Here is a 20,632-nt window from a genome sequence, read left to right on the forward strand (position 1 = left end):
AACTATCACATAAAGGTGCTACCATTCTATAACTATGTGTATGTCTGTAAGTAAGAGCAAAGCCATGTGTCTTCTTCACAAAGTACTCACCATGGGTCGTCACAGAGCTGCAGGCCCTTGTCATTAACTAAAAAGTGTAACTGTGTAACTCTTACAGTCATAGACACCTTCATTCTTATTGCCCAGGTACATTAACAATAATACTACTTCAGCAGAGAATAGGTACTGCATTTGTACACATAGAATAAATACATTATGAAACTATACTTTCATTTAAAAGCTGGCTCTTTGCTGGATGTGGTGCTGCATGCCTGTAATCCTAGCTAATCTGAACGGTGAAGCAGGATCACAAGTTTGGGACCAGCCCTGGCAATTTAAGAGGACTCTGTCATAAATTCTTTTTTTTTTTTCTTTTTTTTTTTAAGGTTTTAATGTATGATGTTCTTTATTTACAACTTTATTGGCAAAAAAGAAGAGGGAAAACACAGGGCACTGTAGCTGATCCCGTTGGGTTCATGTTCCATTTTAAATGTCCATCAAGTTGTCCAAAGATACCCAACACTGAATGTGCATGTGCAGTTTCCTTTCTACAGCACAGTGCTCACATCTAGGCAGTCTTTAAACCATATAAATACAAAGGAAAGAAAATCACTCTTTGAAAACTGCATCAAATTAAGGGTCTTTAAGTGTAGACTTACGTTGTTGGTAGTAACACATGCCCAATGGAAACCGAAAGCTGGAAAAGCAGTTACACTTCCTATTGAGAGGACAGGTACAACAATCATTTTCTGCAATGACCTTTATATTTCAATATTTCATGAACTACTATGAACTTACTATGAGATGGAGCCAAAGTCAGAGGAGAAGATGCAGGGAGGGTGAACACTCCTGTGTCAGAGGAGAGCAAACCCTCTAGAATCATGAGAAACGAACATCCTGTTGATTCTAGGTGAAAAATGAGTGCAGTCAATTTCAGCTCCAGCGGAGCCGACTCATCTCTTCCTTGACGAGTCTGGTGTCATTCTTCTAGATCGATTGTGTTCAGCTCTTCTTCCAGTTCACCCAGATCCTCCCCGGTGAAAAGGTTCTGGTCCACAGGACCGGCTCGAGGGCTCCGTTTTCTGGTCCGCCCACTTCACTGCCCTCCTCCAAGTCACTGCCTTCTCCATTTTCAGCTCCACCTCCAGAAGCTTCGCTGAGTTTGTTTTCGTCCTTATCTGGAGCGTATGTGCTGAATCTTTCGAGACTGGCTACAGTAACGCCTGTCTCATCTACATGTCTTGGATGTACAGGCTTAGGTCTGTCTTTTACGCTCATGGAATCATCAACCTCGTCGGCCTCCTCGTCGTGGTCACTGACCAGTTCAGGGCGGAATCCAAACACCTCTCGGCCACTGATCACCAGCGCCTTTCCCGCTTTGAAGTCAGCTTTCCTTCTTTCCATGTCTTGTTCAAGTTTGTCAATCTTTTCTCGTCTTTTCCGTTTCTTCCACGCAAGAAAAGACTCTAGAGTGATTTTGGTAACATTCGGGCCCAGAGCAGAACGCTTTCTTTCAATGAGATCTTTTAACGAAATTTCATCTACTTTCTCTTCTTTCTTTTTATCTTTTTTCAACACAAATCCAGGAGGAAGTGCATGCCGATACATACAATTATCACCCCCTCCAGGGCACACCCAAAACCAGCCATACTTGTTATTTTCAATAGCTTCAAGGAATGCTTGCAGACTATTTGAGTTTTTGTTTTTTTCTTTCCTGCCTCACCGTGCTTCTTGTTCACTACCTCTTCGAGCTGTTTCTCATCCCAATTATCCATTGTATCTTTTTCAAGTTCTTCATCTCTTGCATCAATGTAAACACTTCGTTTTTCACATTTTCTCTCCAAAGTCAGGTCGTGGGAAAACTTGCACTTGTCACCCTTCCTGCACTGGCCCTGCTTGAAGAAGGCACACACCACGGACTTGGGGTCTGCACCTTTACTTATTTTTTGAGCTGCGACAACAGGTTTGAGGAGCTCATTTAGCTCCTGCAATTCTTTCTTCTTGTCATCTTTCTTCAATTTCTTTTCAGCTTCACTTTGTGCTACCTGACATGGATTTTGTTGACCAAATTTAACTTGATGAGTGACAGCCTTGATAAACTTCTGTTGCTTTGCTCCTTTCTTGTTCTTTAGACCAAAAGTTTTGTCCTCAATAATCTTCTCCTTCTTTTTTGCTCCGCCTTTTTGCTGCCCCCCGCCTGAGCCTGTTTCTTGGGGGGCACTGCGGAGAGAGGTGGCACCGGCCAGACTTGAGGACAGGTGGATGCTGAAGGGAAATTTGGCACCTCAACAGGAAGAAGATGGGACCCTCTGTCATAAATTCAGAAAAAAGTCTGGGTCCACAGCTGTGTGATAGGGCACCTGTCTAACATGGGTGGCACCCTGAATTCAATCCCCAACAACACCCAAAAAAAGTAACAAAATAAAAACAAAGACCTTATTTTTTAGGTAAGAGGATAAAAAAGATAAAAGAAATTTATTAAGACATAATGTGATGGAGACGAACACAGGGAAACCAATCAGTTCCCGAAGTTGGTGGAATAGTTTTGTGTGGTTACAATTACAGAACAAAGGGAATGGGTAGAAGGACCCTCTCCCCCTGAGCCTAGGCATCCGAGAGTTGTGGACTGAGTAGCTGTGATATGACAGAAATAGAAATCCCATTATATTTCTAAGTTAATATCTTCAGCACAGTGCAGTTATCACTATAATTATCCAGGCTATACTTAGCAGTTTTATATCATTTTTAATTTGATCATTTTCTAAATTAAAAGTTGATACATTTTTTCCAAGTAAGCAGAATGAAATCTTTAAAACCGTTTCTAGCTATACTTTAAAAATCTCATTAAATATTTTGTTTGACTAATGCTCTTTCATCGTACAATGAGATACAGTATATTTTATATTGTACCTCGTTGCATGTGGTTGGTACACCCACCTGACACACTTTAAATGTTTTTAATGCCCCTTCCATTTGCATAAAATCTTACCTTATACAGGAATTGTTTCTGATTGGGCGTGGTGAGAGGACAGCCCTGGAGAGTCAGTGTCACTGTGAGGAGAAAGGTTACAGTTCCCAAATGAAAGGAATGTATTCCTGCCCAGCCAGTAGGGCATGGAGGAGATGCGACACTGCACAGGAGAGATGGGAGCTGGGGAAACTGGATATGAGAGTGCATCGTGGCTTCTCCAGAAAAATAAATATGTGTTGCTTTTGATATTCTTATAGATTTAAAACTTATATTTACATTTCTTATCTTTTTACATACAGGCTGTTTTAGTCAGGTGTTGTGCAGAGAATAATTAGAGTCAGGGCACAGAATTTATAATATTGTTTTATGATGGTCACCCAGAGTTAAATACAAACAAGTGTAGGAAATCTGTCTACCACACTCAGAATATTCAGCCAAGGGCTTGGATCCCACAGCAGTGTCCTGTATGAGTCCAGATAAGACCTAGAGCTGATGACAATGCCTCCCACAAATCCAACTGCATGTCTAGAGCCCATGAGAAGGACTCACACCAGTCTGTTTTATGAATCCACACTGAGAAGGACCAAAGGTCAGCAGTGGAAGCTAGAAAGTCTATACCAGCAGGGTAAAAGGGGCTGTGCTGGTAGGCTGAGGGTTCTATACTGTGGCCAAGAAGTCAGGCTCAAAATAAGAACCAGGGCTGCTCTGAAAAGTACCACAGCCACCCACAGGAACACAGAGGTCCGGAGCTCCTCTCTTGACGATGGTTGAACTCACACTATGGAAGCTAGCCATGATGAACTCCAGGAGAAACAACAGCTCAGAACAGCAACACTTAAAGAGAAATCACAATGCCCAGGTCTTCTTCTCCACATCTCTATTTATGTTGGCAAATTTCTTCAGGCAGAACATCCATGCTCAGCACCATGCTGAGTTAGTCCAGCGGTGTTAAGTTGACCATCAGTTGTTAATCCATAAAACAATTAGACAAGACCTAATAATCTTCTTGATACACAGGTGGTTTAGGAAATGTTAACCCTGTATCTTTATGTGATAAAAGGGTTCTCACAGACCTCCATATAGGAGGGACAGAAAAGAGGGCTGTGCATTTATTTTTACAGAGCACTGGCTGAATATGAGGGTTTCTATATGGATCACGTCGGTACATCTTATTTGAGTGTTATGTTTATAAAAAGAACAGTTCAGAATGGGCTTGAGGTCATTGTTATCTATTTCTGCTTATACATCCTTTGAAATAGTAAGTTAACACAAAAACTCTTCTGGTTCAGTTGCCTGTTTGTCAATGGATCTGTTGATTTTTTTAACCCTCTTTATCGGACCCCAACAATTAGACAAGGACTCTGAAAACAATTCTAAGATCCTAAGTATAAAATGATCTATTTAAAATTAATAAATTACAGTCATAATAACTATTGCAAACACATTTTCTATAGAAAAAACTTGTTTACAGATTTATTATGTAAGATTTATCTTAATATCTTAATAAATTTAACAAGCCTTTGTGGATTTTTGGAAATTTTTCTCTAATACACTGTTTAAAACAATGTAAATTAGTGATAACCAGAAAATCAAATTTCAAACTCTCTTTTATTTTATGAGTTTTAAACATCTGTAAACTTTTCTCAATGCACAATGTTTACTCTTTTAAACAGCTACTGGTATTTGTTTTTAAGAACATAATTTAGGCTTGATATATATGTATATATATCTTTATAAATGTGTTAAAATATAATCTAGGTGAAACTGAAAATTGTGAAAATCAGTATTTCTATGACAATGAAGTCAGGCAGATCTTATTACATTCATGAGATAATTGAATTTGAACCTTTAAACAATCGAGAGTATGGTAAACACGTGGATGCATATTTCAAATTGGTGCCAAGTTCCAAGAAGTAAGTAGATGTAAACATTTGGAGAGAGGTCACCAGACAAAGATAATGTTATATTGGCAGAACAAAATTCAAAAATGTGTCATGGTCAATAAGAAAATACATAAACTATTCACTTATATATTTTGGAGAAAACCTTGCTTCACACAAACAACTTTCACCCTATTCTATCCAGAAAATGAGAGGCTTTTTGCTGGAAGTAGAATGATTCTCAATTCTACAAACCCCACACCAAGCAGTCACTTTCCTAGTGAGAGGCTGGTGAGGGGACCAGACCGAGAAGCACCCCGTGATTCTGGGTTTAGGTTAGACCTGTGTCTGGTGTCTGACTAGCAGCATCTTTGTTTCTGGCTTGTCAGCTTCCCCAGGGCACAGGTGGGACAGCAGAGTGATAGGATGCAGAGCGGCCAGGATGAACTTTCCCCAGCTGGGATGGCCTGCGGTGCCCACTGTGCTGTGCACACTGATTCAGGGAGCTCACACGGATCCCTTCTGACCCTGCAGCCAGAGCCAGGCCAACTGCTTGGTTTCCACAGTGGAAATTGTTGGACTTTTTGGAGGTAACAGCACATGTCACTTCGGGTCTCCCTTTTAAAAGTGTGGCCTCCTCCCTCCAACGCTAACCCACAGTTAGTGCACAGAGGTTCATCAAATGCCACCCTGAGCACTCCTCCCAGTACAGGATACCAAGGCATCTGGCCTGGCACAGGGCTGTGCTGGGGTGAGGCCTCTGCCCTGCCTCCAGGGAGCAGGGACTGTTCCTGAGACAGCTGGTTTCCAGTCCTTCCTGAGAGCCACTGAGTTTTGATGAGTTCTGTTTTTACTCCCGTTTTAACTTGTATGCTATGGCTTCCACGTTCCTTCCATGTCCACAGAGGGTGAGTCTCATTTGCTGGTGGCCAGTGTCTGTGAAGAGCTTCAGAGATGAGCTCCAGGGGGCTTCTGTCTGGCCATACCATGAGTGGACAGCACAGCACTGCTGTGTCCCTGAACAGACACTGCACTCCGCTTGGTCACTGCAGCACCAGCTTCCAACTCCTTTGTCCTGTGCTCTAGTCATGCATCTTACTGAGGATGTTTCTGACGTGATGAGGGTGCTCTTGTGTTTTATCTACACAATAGAATATAATTCAGCCATAAAAGTCATAAAATCCTGTCCACTATAGCAGCATGAGTGCAACTGAAAGAAGCTTCACATTATGTGAAGTGACATAGGTCAGATCCACAAAGACGATGTTTCCCGACCTCATGGATGGAAGCCAAGAAAGGTGATCATAGAGGAGAGAGAAGAGGGGTTACTGCACATGGAGAGTGGGTGTGGGAGAGTGTACAGCTACCAAGGCATAGCGAGCTGGGCGGAATCAGTCCTCACGCTCAGTAACACAGGAGGATGATTCACAAGAGCTTAATGTAAGACTTGCAAATACTAGCAGCAGGAGTCAGTAGGCTCCAAACACAAAGAAAGGTTGAACCTTGACTGAGAGGGAAAGGCTAACACTGATTTGATCATTATGCACTGCGCACATACACTGTGTTACTGCATCATAAAGTACAAACAAGTACAGCTAGTACCTCAATTCAAAATGAATTAAGCAAAACAAATACATGTGCATCATCTGAGCATCTTTGGCCTATCTCACTTACCTGGATTCCCAGAAATCCTCAGAGTCCACAGTGCCTGGCATGGAGACCAGGAAAGCATAGATTAAGGAAATGTGTATCTCCTGAAGTTTGACTTGCGGGCTCAGTTAATGACACGGTCTAGGCTCACATCAGAGCCATGAGATCTTGAGTTCAAAATGGGTAAGAGTGTCACTGTACCCTTAGGGTTGCTTATATTACTTAGTGTCTGGAGGTGGGCCAGACAAGGAGGACACCTGTGCTGAGCTGTCTACAGCATCCTCAGGGTAGACACCCAGGAACCACATTGTCTGCAGACAACATGGGCACAGTGTTGTCACTGCAAGTCCACACCTTACCCACAGGTTCTCTCTCAGTGCAGTTTTGCCTGTGGGGTACAAACATACAATAGCACGTGTGCACCATCATCCATTGCGTAAGTGCTCATGCATGCTGTTGTCAGATATATAATTGCCTGTGTGCATTACGGTGTTACACAGCAGTTTCACCACTCTAAAACCTTCAGTGCACGCCTCTTCATTCACAAAGAACCATTTTCTAAAATATATCCACTAAATGAAGCAACAGGTTTTAAAGCCACATTCACATATAAACATATATGAACATTCACGATGTGTATATTTAAAAATTTATTACATTAAAGAGACGTTCCATCAAATTCCCATCAAGATGTCCCCCTCACTCTGAACACACTCAACCCATAGCCCTTCCCTCTTTCTGAAGCAGCTCTGGAGTCCTCTTTCACAGAGGTCTTTAACTGTAGTGTCCTGGAACCGTCATTGTTCTGAATTTATTCAAACCATTTCTTTTCACGGTCATTTTGGCTTCAGGGAAGAGTCAGAAGTCACACAGTGTCAGATCCAGCAAATAAGGTGGATAAGCACACAGCATGGTGTCTTTATGAGCTGCTTTTTCAGTGGGAGGCACTGGCAGGAGCATTCACTCCATTTCTGATCACACTTCATCAAGACATCAGGAAAGTACACTTGCAGAGCTGCTTTGGAAAGTGAGGACAAGCCCGGACACTGTGTCTGCAGTGAGAGCGAAGATGGTGAGTGGATAAAGGTCTCTGTGCCTCTTACTGTAACAAATTCCTAAAACATAAACATTCACGCCATGTTCTGATCACACCTGCTATGAATGGCATTGTTAACCTTTTACTTTCAAAAATGCACATTTCTAGAGAGGAAAAAACAAAGTGTTTCAAATGGTGGTCACATTCCTATTTCAATCTATCTCCAGAGGTTAATGCTGCACACAGATTTCTTTTTGGTCAACATTTTTTTTTACTTCCCTTATTTTATTTCTCAAGGGAGGAAATTAAGAATTGCTATGAGGTGAGGGTATGATAACTAGTTTTAAATGTAGTAATCATTTGACAACATTTATACATTTCAAAATAAAATGTTGTAAAACTTATACGTATAGGACTTTGTCAATTACATTCACATATAACTCGTATGACCCAAAATAAATTATCTAGATTAGTACATCATTCTTTTTGTTTTTCAAAACTAAGAAATCAGAAAAAATCCATAATAAAATTATTGGCTAAACTATATAGTAACACATGCATATTTTACAGAATACTAAACAGAAAATATTACATTTGAAGTGTTAAGCCGGGCGTTTCAGAGAGGTAATTTCAGATGGTAAATACCAGGAGGGAAACTCACGTTTAAGAACCAGGGTGTTTCTCTATACCGTGTCCTGTTCTCAGCACTTCACAGCAGGACATCAGAGTGTACATGGCTGCGTCTTCCATGTCAGTGGACGCAGAGGTCAGCTCATGCACTCTCAGCACCAGGTCCACTCGGGGTGTGCATCGTCACTCCCTGCACTAGTTTTTTAATCAGAATCCAAGAGGAACTGCATCACTTTGGTGCCTCTTGCGTGATAACACATTCAGGTACCAATTCCTGTGGCCACAGACCGCTGGGTCAGGTAAGAGCTTCTCTCGCAGGACCTTAGCAACAATCACTCAACTTGCTCACCTTGACCAGTGCCCAGTTTCTGTTCCTGAGGGGGCTGCAAACCCTGGGGATGCTGAGGTATCTGTGCCTCCATGTGGAAGCTTATTTTGAATCTTAGTCCGTAATTCCTAAGCCATAGCCCTTGATGAAAACAACTTTAATTTTTAGGTTTACGTTTAAATCCAAGGAAAACACCAACAAGCAGATGCAACTTGTGCCACCATGAAGGCCAGAACAAATAAAATCTCTCTGTCTCAGTGAAAATGTATTTGACAGTTTTAATGTAAGAACTGGACAGATTTTGATAGAGTTTTCTGCTGTCTCCTCTTCTCTGAGATTGCTTTTATTTGTATTAAACATTCATTTCCCCCTTGTTCCTCTGTATTTTAATGCATTTCTTTATCTGTAAAGCGCAAGCTTGTAATGACCGAAAGCAATGTAACTCCTGTAATTTCCAGTTTCCCTGAGGTATGTTGTCAAGGCTGAGATTTATTAAAGGACAATAAGGTAGATTTTAGACTGAAAACAAAAATTTTGTATGAGAAGTTTTCTGTCCTTACCTGCAAAAGTACACTAACATGTTTTGAGAACAAAATTATGTATTGTGGATCAAATAAATGATAGAGTATGAAATATTATAAATCAGAATTGATGCATGTGTTATTAGAAAGCATTTCACTTATAAATTTATATGACGAGTAAATGACCTACTCTCTGGCCAATTTTGCATCAGTCCTGTGCGGGGGAGTTAACTGACCTTCATTTCTACCAATGAGCTTGGCTTTTCCCACCACAAACCCTCCGTGCTTCGTCCTTTTGTCTCGTTACTGATTTCCTTTTTCCTGCCACTTAGAAATACTTTCTTCATCTTCATGTGTGATGTAAACTATTGGTTCTCTGACTCATCCTTCCCTACTTTCATCTGCTATGCACATCCTTCTTCATAACTTGCTGATTTGTTAGATCACCTAATCAACGAAGGTTTTCTTATCTTGATTGTAAGCTGTGTGCTTTCTACACACAATTTTTCCCTCAGAATCCAAAGGTCAACAAACTTTAAAATGGGTGAATAGATGATAAAGCATCCATCATTGCTAGGTCTCTGTAATTTGATGCAGGTAGACTTACAGTTCCTGCTTAGGTATTTGGCCAGCTTTTTAAAATCTGTGAATAGCATGCCAGAGATTGAAACTGGACTCAGGCCTATCACCATGCACTAAACTAAAGTCAAAATGGATCAAGGACCTAAACATTAAAATGGTAAAACTAAACCTACTGGAGGACAAGTTAGATAGAAGAAATCTTGGAGACCTAGGAGTAGGCAGAGAATTCATGAACAAAACACAAACTACATAGAAACACTTTGAAGACAGTAACTTGGATCCCATATTATTGAAAGAGTTTTGCACTTCAAAATAAATCACCAACAGAGTGAAAAGAAAGCCCACAGAATGGGAAAGAATTTTAGCAGGCAACCTCTCAGACAAAGGACTTATATCCAGAACATATTGAAAAACACCAAGCCTCCCACAATCAAAGATCCTCTCCAGAAATGGGCATCTGAGATGAACACACATTTCTCAGATGAAGATATCCAAATGGAAAATAAATAAATGAAGAAATGTTTACCATCACTGGTCATTCAAGACATACAAATTAAAACAGCATTGAGATTTCATCTCACTCCAGAAAGAATAGCTACCATCAAGAAATCAACTGATAACAAATGTTGGGGAGGCTGCAGGGAAAAAGGAGCACTGCTCCACTGTTGGTGGGAGTGTAGACTGGTGCAGCCACTGTGGAAATCAATATGGAGATTTCTCAGAAGACTAGGATTGGAAATGCCATTCAACCCAGCTAGTCCCCACCTGGGTATTTTCCCAGAAAAACTGAAAAGTTCATGTCACAATGACATATGTGCACCCATGTTCATAATAGCTCAATTTGTAATAGCTAAATCTTGGAAACAACCAAAATGCTCATCAACCACAGAGTGGACAAAAAAGATGTGGTGTTTTTATACAATGGGATATTTTTCATCTATAAAAAAGGATGATCTTGAGTTTATAGGTAAGTGGAGGCAACTTGAAACTATCCTCATAAGTGAAATAAATAAGAATCATATTTATAAATATCCCATTGTGTCTCTAGTGTATAACTGCTGCCAAAATGTATTCTTGTTATTGTAAAAAGAGAGGGAAAGCAAGTGCTCTAAAGGATATAACTGCATGAATGTTTCAGTGTGTAGGGTTGATAACCATATTACTAAGTTTTGTTAGATCGTACAACAAAACGGTTTGCTCTCTCACTGTTTGTCCACTTTTTATGTTTTAATTTTATAACTTGAACCACTATTTCTAAGAGGACAATATGTAATTTGTCAATTAGTGATTTCTTAGTGTTTATTTTTTTTAAAATTCTGTATTATTTCTACCCTTTTTTCTATTTTGCATTTTTTCCCTTTAAATAAAAAAAAAAAATCTGTGAATAGGCCTCATACTGAACACCTCTATCTCCCTGATTTCCTTATACTTTTGAAAATTAGGACAAGAAGACACTTAAAGTATAGGAACAACAGTTGCATGTCAAAGCTATTTTTTAAACTATTACTTTGTATTTGGATTTGCATTGAAAATGACCCCTCAAAGCCTCAAGTGCTCATAGGCGGGGCTTTTGGAAGGTAACCGAACATGCGGAACACTTCCTGGCCTGCTGCTGGGAGGTGGCATCCAGGTGGGAAAAGTTGGCCCTTGGAGACAGAACCAGGAAGGACAAATCTCCCCACAGCTATGTGATTTGTTCTCTGCTCCCTGGCAGTGATGCAAGCAGCTCTCCTCCCCCAGGCCGTTCCATGATGCTGTTTCTAACTTACAGCCCTTTTAGCATGAGCTGAAACTTCCGAAATGTGAATCAAAGTAAATCTCTCCTTTCTTAAATGGTAGGTATCAAGTATTGGGTTCCAGCCAGGGGACAGTGACTAAGATACCTTCCTTCCTAATGTCCTATAAATTTGTTGAGTTCAGAGGCATTGCCACAAAATAATGATCTTCTGTGATCCTCTTCCAAGCCTACCTCAAGGTGCATGACAGAACCTCTTTTTAGTTGTGGTCCCATGCAGTGGCCCATCCACTTCCTTCTGAGTCCAGGTAAGATGGCCCTGGACCATGTGCTGCCTGTACCATGGGAGCACAGAGACCCACATGTCCCTAATAGCAGGCACATAGCTTCTTCCACAAAAGGAGCCTGGCTCCCACAGCACTTCCCATTCCATGAGGTTTGGCTGACCAAGATCTCAGGAGCCTGGATTGCAGGGGGCTGAATGGTCTACTGGGATCACACAGCACTTCCCCCAAACTCACTGTCTCCGGGCTTTTCTGGCACAGTGCTTTCCTGCGCTCAGATTGCTGAGAACCAAAGGCCTCAGGAGCTCTTTGGGGATTTCTTTGGAGGCTCCCACTGAGGGAGGAGTTCTTTGTGTATAAACATGCAAACACTGGCTAGCTTCTTGATATCCTGTTGGAATTCACATGAAAATGTGGCATAAGAAATTCCTTTTAAATGACCTTTGACACTCATTTTTGTGTACAACTGTATACACAAACATATACACAAAAAATTAGAATTTTTATGTTTTGAAGCTTAGGTGCAGCATGATTCTGTCATTTTTTAGAAAAGAAGTATAATCTTGAGAAGTGCTTTGAAATTATTTAAATTTTGATCAATGAAAAGTAATTATTTTTACTCATAGTTTTGGATTTAAGGAATCTTAAATCTTTTAGCTACACTAAGAGGGGAAACAGCTACAGAATTCATGTAAAAAGGCCTTTATAGAAGTGTTCTTAGTCTAAAAGAAAGGGTCACCTTCCAAAATATGAAGAGGAAGTCTGCTCCATCATCCCTAAATTTTTAAACATATATAAATTCAATATCTTATTTTCAACTATATTATCAAAGGAATAATAAATAATAGCTCTTTTTAAAAATTCCATAATAACTTGAAGGAATCTGGACTATTAAGTGCTTTTAAACTATCAGTAGCTGAGGATATAGCTCGAGGCCTGGAATACAGCTCAGCCGCAAAAGTGCCCGCCTGTGGCAAGTGCAAGGTTATGAGGTTGATCCTGGATACAAAAAAAGCCCCCCCAAATTATTGGCCGTTGAGAACTGTGACCTCTGGTTACCTGTATTCTGGAAAGCACATGGTAAATGCTCTGTTCATTAAGCCAGATTAATCCCATCAGATTTCAAGATGATGAAAGACATTCTGAATTTTGACAAAAGAGTATTTCCATGAATGTCCTCATTAGGTGTAGTCACTGTGAATGAAATCAAAAAACAAAAACAAAAACAAGATAAGTGGACCATTTTTCACTCCTCCTCCCTATTTATGAGTCTTCTTTTGAGAAATGTTTATTCATGTCCTAAGGTCATTTAAAAATGATCTGATCATTTATTCTCTTTCTTGCAAGGTGCTTGAGTTCTTTAGGAATTTTGAATATTAACAGTTTGCTTTGTATAGTTTTAAATTTTTCTCCCTTTCTTCGTTACTTTGCTGACTGTCTCTTTTGCTGTGTATGGTTATTCTAGTTTGGCAAAGTCTGCCTGGAATACTTTTACTTTTGCTGCATGTCTGTTGATGTTGTATCCAAAAATATCATTGCTCAGATCAAGGTAATATTACTTGTTCCCATGGTTTTCTTGGGAACTCATAAGATTTAAGGTTCAAAGGTTAAATTTTAATTCATACCCACTTGATTTTTGTGTATGACACGATTTAAGATGCTGTTTTCATTCTGCTGTACACACATATACAGTGTCCTAAACATCATTTATTGCTCAACAGCACTAATCAGCAGGAAAATACAAATCAGATCCACAAGGATGTATCACTTCCTACCTGTTAAGATGGCTAACAACAAAGAGAACTCAAGTGTTGGTGGAGAGATGGAGAATAGAGCACCCTTGTTAACTGTTGGTGGAAGTGTGAAATGCTTCAGTGGTTATGGAAAACATCTAGAAGTTCCTCAAAGTCTGAAATGTAGAGCTGCCCTATGAGTTGGAAACTTCACAGCTGCGTATGGAGGTAGAGGGAATGGATCAGGCTGTGGTCCAGATGCCAGCCAGCCCTTCCCTTTTTAATGCAGAGCTGCTCACAAAGCTGTGATGTGCAATTGTTTTAAGTCTGTCCTGAGATGGCAATAAATGACACACAGAGCGGCGAGCGCTGCATGTGCCGGCACAGATGTAGAATTTCATCGTCAAACTCACAAAAGCAGAGGGTAGAAAGGGGTGGGCAGGGTTCGGAGGGCAAATGCAGGGGGGATGTTGCTCCAAGGCACAGGATCTGTTTATGCAGGATGAATGCGCTCCAGAGAGCTGACGCACAGCAAGATGACGCAACCAAGATGCCACACTCCATGCCTGCCATGCAGTATAGATCTTAAATGCTTCCTATAGCCCACTCGATTAATTACCTGAAGGATGCACAAGCATGGTAATTAGCCTGGTGATGGTATTCATTTCACAATGCATAAGAACATCAAAAGGTCACCTGTATACTTCAAACCAGTTCAGTCTTCATCAGTTATATCTTATTGAAGTTGAAAAAGTCTGTTAAAAAAAGGATATTCAAGTTTATTTTCATTACTTTGCTTCTCTCCCTTGAACAATTTGGCCTATGAATAGTATCTATGTTTTTCAAGGTAGAATATTGGGAACAAATCTGTAATTAATATCACCATTACCAGCCCTCTAGAGGTCTTGCAATGGAATCAAGACTGGTCCTTTCAAACTATAAAAAGTGACTCAAAATTCTGCCAGAATTGTTTGAGTGCTCAGCATTATTCCATAAGCAAAACACCCGGGATTGGTAGGGATAGATAATGGTGGAGACACCTGTGTCTGCATAGTGAGCGGGGAGCTGCCTGCTGCTTCCAGGGTGGGGAACAGACAGCAAAGCACCTGGCTCCATAAGGAGCAGGATGTGAATGGTTGTCTTTACTACCCTGATTTCATTTTCCAAAATATGGATAAAGACACAGTTATTCTCTTGGATGATTGCTATCAGAGAAAAGTGATAAATCTCAAACATTTATCAGGGTATTTAAGATATTTTATCTGTTTTTTCTCCATCTATGCCTCTCTTTCTGTCCCTGTCATTCTTTCTCTTCACCTCTGCTCAGATGAGATCCTAATGAGGATCCACACAAGCATGAGAAGCTGTGTTCCCTGACTAACATAAAAAGAAAGGATTCTCATTCTTTTCTCAGATCTATAATTCATTCGTATTTCTGAGCATATCCAGAATATATAGCGAAAAGATAGCAAATCAGAATCAAGCATACAGAGCAGAAGAAAATAAAACTGCCCAGTGTTTATGTTTAGTTGCATATTCATGTAACGAGACACAGTTTTCAAGTTTTCTGTAGTCATTGGCCTCTTCATTCTCCCATACTTCAAAACTCAACTAACAGGAAAATATGGTAAGGTAAGCTGTCATCAAAGCCAGATTTTCCCATGCATGACACTGATTAGTTTGAGAGAAATACAATGGAGTGGAGATGACAATTTCAGACTTGCTTGTGATTGGAAAGTAAGGACCAAAGACAACCTCTGGAGAGGACTGGGTCTCTGGTGTTTAAGCCTCGTGGTTTACGGAATGTGTGGATTTTGTTCCAGAAATCTGTTAGGGCCATGAGGGAGGGCAGACTTTGCACCATCGCATGGAATTAGTTGATGTGTTTCCACCCACAATCATGGACAGCTCATTCTAAGACAGGACCGGATGGGTAGTAGATAGCCTGGTTCGTGGGGCCCTGAGGACAGGACTCAAGAGAGATGTTGCAGTGAAGGAACGATGCAATGAGCTCTATTCATCAAGACCTCAGCACAAGCCACCCAGCCTTCTTCCCAGCCATGTGTCCCTCTGAGTGCTCTAACATCTTGATTCCCACACACTGTCACCTATGCACATGTAGCAGGAGCTGAGAGTTTCTGGAGAGGGTCAGGGTTGAGCAGGACTCGGGCACCGCTGACAGGCAATGCTGACACATCTGCAGTGCAATGTGAATGCAATGTGAATCCTCTCTGGGTCAAGGAAACCAGGACTAAATGCAGCTCTGGGAAAGCCGGGATTCAAGAGCTGCACTGACCCCAGCCATCAAACAGTTTAGGAAACCTGGCAAATGCAGCATTGCTTTGAATTAAAAGGGATCAGTGAGCTTTTATTTTGGTAGTAAGTTTGGAAGAGTCCCATTGACTTGTATTGCTAAAACTTGAGAAATGTATGAATAAAAGAAAAATATTTTGACACACTGCATTATCAGAGGATCATTTATAATCATATTTAATTCTTTACCTTTTTTTTTAAAAATTAGTACAATAACAGTAGAGAGTGCACCGTGGTGGTTTAGCACCACATATTTTTGTAAAAGTCAGACTTGAACACAGTTTTTAGCAAATTAAGGAATTTTAATGACTAGGAGATCTTTTAAAAAGCAATTATTTGTGTCTAAAGATTATCATCCTTATTTCATCTAGACAATAGAGTAGACAACTAATTTTCACCAAGCGTTTTTAAATGTTAGGTGCTAAAAGATATAAATTGAAGCAAGAAATTATTGGAGTAAAGACATGAAAAATGATATGAACTAGTTTCTCCAAACAAGTTACACATTTTAGTGTCAGAACTCAGAAAAAAGAATTCAAGACTCACCTTGGGGAAATAGTAAAAACATATAGACATTACTTCAATGTAAATGTTTGATAAAATTAATTGGATTCTGGAAATAATAACTATGATAAAACAATATAGTTCTCATGGTAGTGTTATACTTTATATATCAAATATGCCTCAGATTTAAGTAGCAGTGTAGTCAATGTATCCATTTAATGCATGGATTTTAGGTCAACAACCTCCATGTCTTGATCTCAGGGAAGGAACCACCATTCGTGGTAGTTTGCATAATTCAGAAAGTTTGTGTAATGATTAAAATTTCCCTCAAGAACCTCCCCAAATCTTTCTTATCTCCAAATTCTAATATATTCTCTGTAATGAGATATTTTAATGATCTCTTCCTCATATCTTCTCAATTTTCAAATCCTTTTGGTTCTTTAAAATCTGTCATTAGCTATATCTCCTGAAGCCACTATCCCTCCGTGCCTCAGTCATCTGGATCCTTTCCCCAAATCCTTACTCTGTCACTGGCTCAAGTGTGCAATGGTCTTACATACATCTGGGAACACACATACAGCTGTGGCTATCTATTAAGCTTCCATTATTTTTGAGATAAAGACAGAGACTACAGGGTCCCACATGATCTCAATTCTAATGAATTTTTTATTTGCTTGACCTCATATTTTTCCCCCAACCATTTCAACTTCCCTTCTCTTGAGTCTATAAGCTTTCCTCCATGCTAAGCCCTGTCCTCATCAATCTCTTCAAAGGCCTGGGATGGGACGGCTCTGTTGTCTCCAGGTCATATATGTTTATTTTGTGACTATGTTTAAGCAGAAAGATGATTATTATAGTTTCATGTAAATTCTATTTGTAATATAATGTTACAATAACCATAATAGACAAAAGCAACATGAGTGGGTAATATGCTATTTAATCATGGTATCGAAATATATGTATGTATCATTTTGATAAAACAAGTGAGAAATTTGTTTTGTCTGGCTTAATTTATAAGAATAACTTGATAGGGACTTTTCACTGGTCATGGATTTATTTACTAAATTACTGAAAGATTCATTGTCAAAAAAAAGATTTACGAAGCATGTAAAATAAAAAAGCAATTAAATTGATTAGTCTAATTTATCACTGAAATATATCATTAAAATAGCAGTTCAGTAGTAAATGAACTTCAGGTATACATAATGAATAGAGTTGTACCATATGAAAATATTGGAAAATTGTTAATTTTTGTTAAATTACATGAAAACATCAATAAAGATAATATAAAGAGACTTAAATACCACACTGATTTTTTTTTTTTTTTGTCTTCATGAAAAGGTGGTTAATTCGTACAATTGGTGCTAGAAACATCTAGCACAACATAGTGTCTAGGAAAATACAGATGGGCCAACGATTAACCTCAAAGAGCTTTTGAAAGTTATTCTTAAAAAGTTTGAGGCTGAAAGAAATTTCTAAAATTATCATCTGCAAAAACAAACCATTATTCTCTCTGAGTAAGACTGTGTCATCCTGCCTTTGCTCTGCAGACATCTGAACTATGTCCCTGCTGTATGAAGAGGTTCCAAAGGCACAGCCACCAAAGTTTGTCTTAGTCACTTCCCCACCATGCAGGGACTCAGCACGGGTACAGCTTACGGAGAAGCAATTCTCTGGGCTCACAATTTCAGTCCATGCTTGGCTGGCTCCAATACAGGAACGGCATGGCGGAGGGTCCTGGTGGAGGGAAAGGTGCTCACTTCATGGCAGCCAGGAAGTAGAGAAACAAAGAAGGATGCAGAGAGGGTGTTTCACCCTTCCAAGTCACACCTGGTGACCTGGAGGCCACCCTCTAACAGCAGGGCACTGATGAATGTAAGACTCCCAGAATCCTGTGTTTCCTGAAGCCCCACCTCTGAACATCTGAGACTTTCTGAGGATACTCTAGATCTAAATCATGGCACAGAACAATCAGCAAAGACTGCATACCATATTATCACAACTATATGAGATTCTGGAGAGAGTAGAACTATGGAGACAGTAGAAAGATCTGAGTCTGCTAGAGAAAGAAATGGTAAATACACGTACATAGGAATCGTAGGGCAGTAAATCTATACCATATGGAACTGGAGTCTTAGATAATATGCAGAAAATTTTGTCACAGTCTGCAGAATGCCACATACCAAGCAAAAACCCTCAAGTAATCTCTGAATTTTGAGTAGTAATAATGTGTCCATGGTGGCTCAGCTCGAATCTAAAAGGGCTCTAAAAGTACCCATGAGAAAATATACTTCCCTAAGCATAAAACAAGTTCTTTTTAAATACTGACATATGATGGCCAATTTGTGAAGATAATGTTGTTATTTGAAAGCCACACAACAGGGCTTAGACCTCGGTGAATTTCAGCTCCCTGGTCTAGTGAGTCCCTCTCCTGTCATCCAGGGAAATGGTTTGAGAGCTGCATGAGATGAGTGACCCTACCTTGGGGTCCTTAAAGTAGAAGGATTGAAAAAGAAAAATAAACCTCAGAAATGGACTAAACCCTCCACCAGCTGGAACTCCCACTGTCTGATATTTATACAATGAGATTTTATAATATTGAATTTATGATATTACTCTTCTATAGTATCAACATATGTCCACCGTGACTCAGTCACTCCTATATTCTTCCTAAGTATGCAAGTTTTAGAATCTGTTTGTGTACTCCTCAAGTAATTTTAAGAAATCATGGTAGTACAGATGTTCTCCGAAGTTGCCCACAGTACTTAGGGCTGGAATTTATTTAGTTGTTGAATTTCAAAACAGTGGAGACAAAAATCAGAGATAAAACTGTAATCAGGAAAAAAGTTTATTGAATTCTCTGTTTAATATTAGTCAGTAGTAAGCAAAATATTCCAAGTAGTTTTTTCTGTTCTTTATGTTTATATTTAAGTATGAACATATTTGGAGAAAGAAAAGGTAAAACAGTTTGCTCTTAAACCATTTATATTCACTTCTGCATAAACACATAATTTTCAAATGCATATTGAAACAGATTAATTTATTTGATGAAATTGTCTTCAACCTGATTGTTTATTCACTGGAGTTAACTGACAGGTGGGGCAACATGAAATCAACTTTGCACCAACATTACTAAACTATGTATTTTTAAATATGATTTGGTGACATAAATATAGCATACAAGGATCAATATTGATAATAACTATTTCAGCTCATATAATTTAAACATGAATAAAACATAAAAACATGAGTTAAGTGGTCTCAGATCTTTTATTCAGTCATTTATTTATTTATTTTTGGTACTGGGGATCAAACTCACCACTTGGCCCTCGCCAGGTTCAGGCTTAAGCCACTGAGCCAAACCCCTGGCCCTTCAGCGTTTTTCATTTACAATGAAATTTCACAAAATAATTTCATTGATGAGCTCACCTGTAATTATTCCTAACACTGAACAGGAGTTGTAATAATGTCTAAAAATGTGATCAAACTAACAGCCTTAAAGTCTTACCACGTTTTGTATTATCAAAAATAAAAGATATTATTTTTCTTCTGAGTCTATTAAATGCATTTACATTTCATTCTGGTAAAACGTAATTTAAATCAAGTCAAGATTACTAGTTATGTTCTACATTTTCGTACACTTTTATCCTAATGGTTCCACAGTTGGGAAAGGGAAAAAATAAGGAATTACTCTTGCCTTATGACAGCTAAAGTCATGATGACCACAAACAAATGGCCTGATCAGATGTATAAATGCTAGTCAGATAAAAATGGCAGAATGAATCCTGAGTCAAGAACATCCTACAACAATGTCAGCAGTCTCACAAAGTGTAAAAGAAGCTGGGAGAGGAATCTGGATGTAGCCAATCTTCGCTTTAGGGCAAGGGGTGGCTCTGGTGAACACAGCACACAGGACACATGTTCCCGCCACGGTGTCCACTTGGACTCATTCACACTGAATGTCGAATGATGCTGTGATAAAGAAAGAAATTATAAATGCTCCAACCACTGGAATAAGCCTAGTTTCCTTTTAAAAAAAACCATGACGAATATAAGCACAAGTCAGAGAAAGTAGAAGACAAAGAATGAAAGGATGGAAAACTTCTTAACATAAGATTAATCTCTAAAAAGATGTTGCTAGAAGTCACAGCACTGAAAAATCAGTCTCCAGCACTGAGTAACAATTGAATATTTCAGAACCAAATTGCTTTTTAAAAGGCGAAGGTGACACCTTCTTCACCACACCTTCAACTGGGACAACTTCCCGCTTTCCCGCAGATCAGAATAACCGTGAAAAATAAAACATTTTTCAGGGATTCAGAACATCAAAGCAGCACGACAAAGTTAGTAAAGACAGTTAGCGATGAGGACCCGAGAGCTGCTTCAGGAAGAGACCAGGAGGATGGGGTGAGGGTGTCCAAGGTGA

At 39.5% G+C, this 20,632-nt stretch overlaps 1 protein-coding gene across 1 annotated transcript in view; it reads right to left on the minus strand.

The window, feature by feature from the left end:
- Nucleotides 1–401: 401 nt before the first annotated feature.
- LOC100726727 (zinc finger CCCH domain-containing protein 15-like) overlaps nt 402–20,632 on the minus strand; it is a 32,626-nt gene continuing 12,395 nt past the window's right edge. Inside the window, 4 exon segments of the mRNA XM_013148203.2 lie at nt 402–1,107; nt 1,110–1,715; nt 1,718–2,212; nt 2,215–2,348. Coding sequence (XP_013003657.2) covers nt 1,019–1,107; nt 1,110–1,715; nt 1,718–2,212; nt 2,215–2,348 — 1,324 coding nt within the window. The 3' untranslated portion in view covers nt 402–1,018.

This window comes from Cavia porcellus, unplaced genomic scaffold (genome assembly GCF_034190915.1).
Source record: "Cavia porcellus strain 051 isolate PalLab524CR breed Dunkin Hartley unplaced genomic scaffold, mCavPor4.1 scaffold_23, whole genome shotgun sequence".
Taxonomy (NCBI): Eukaryota; Metazoa; Chordata; class Mammalia; order Rodentia; family Caviidae; genus Cavia; species Cavia porcellus.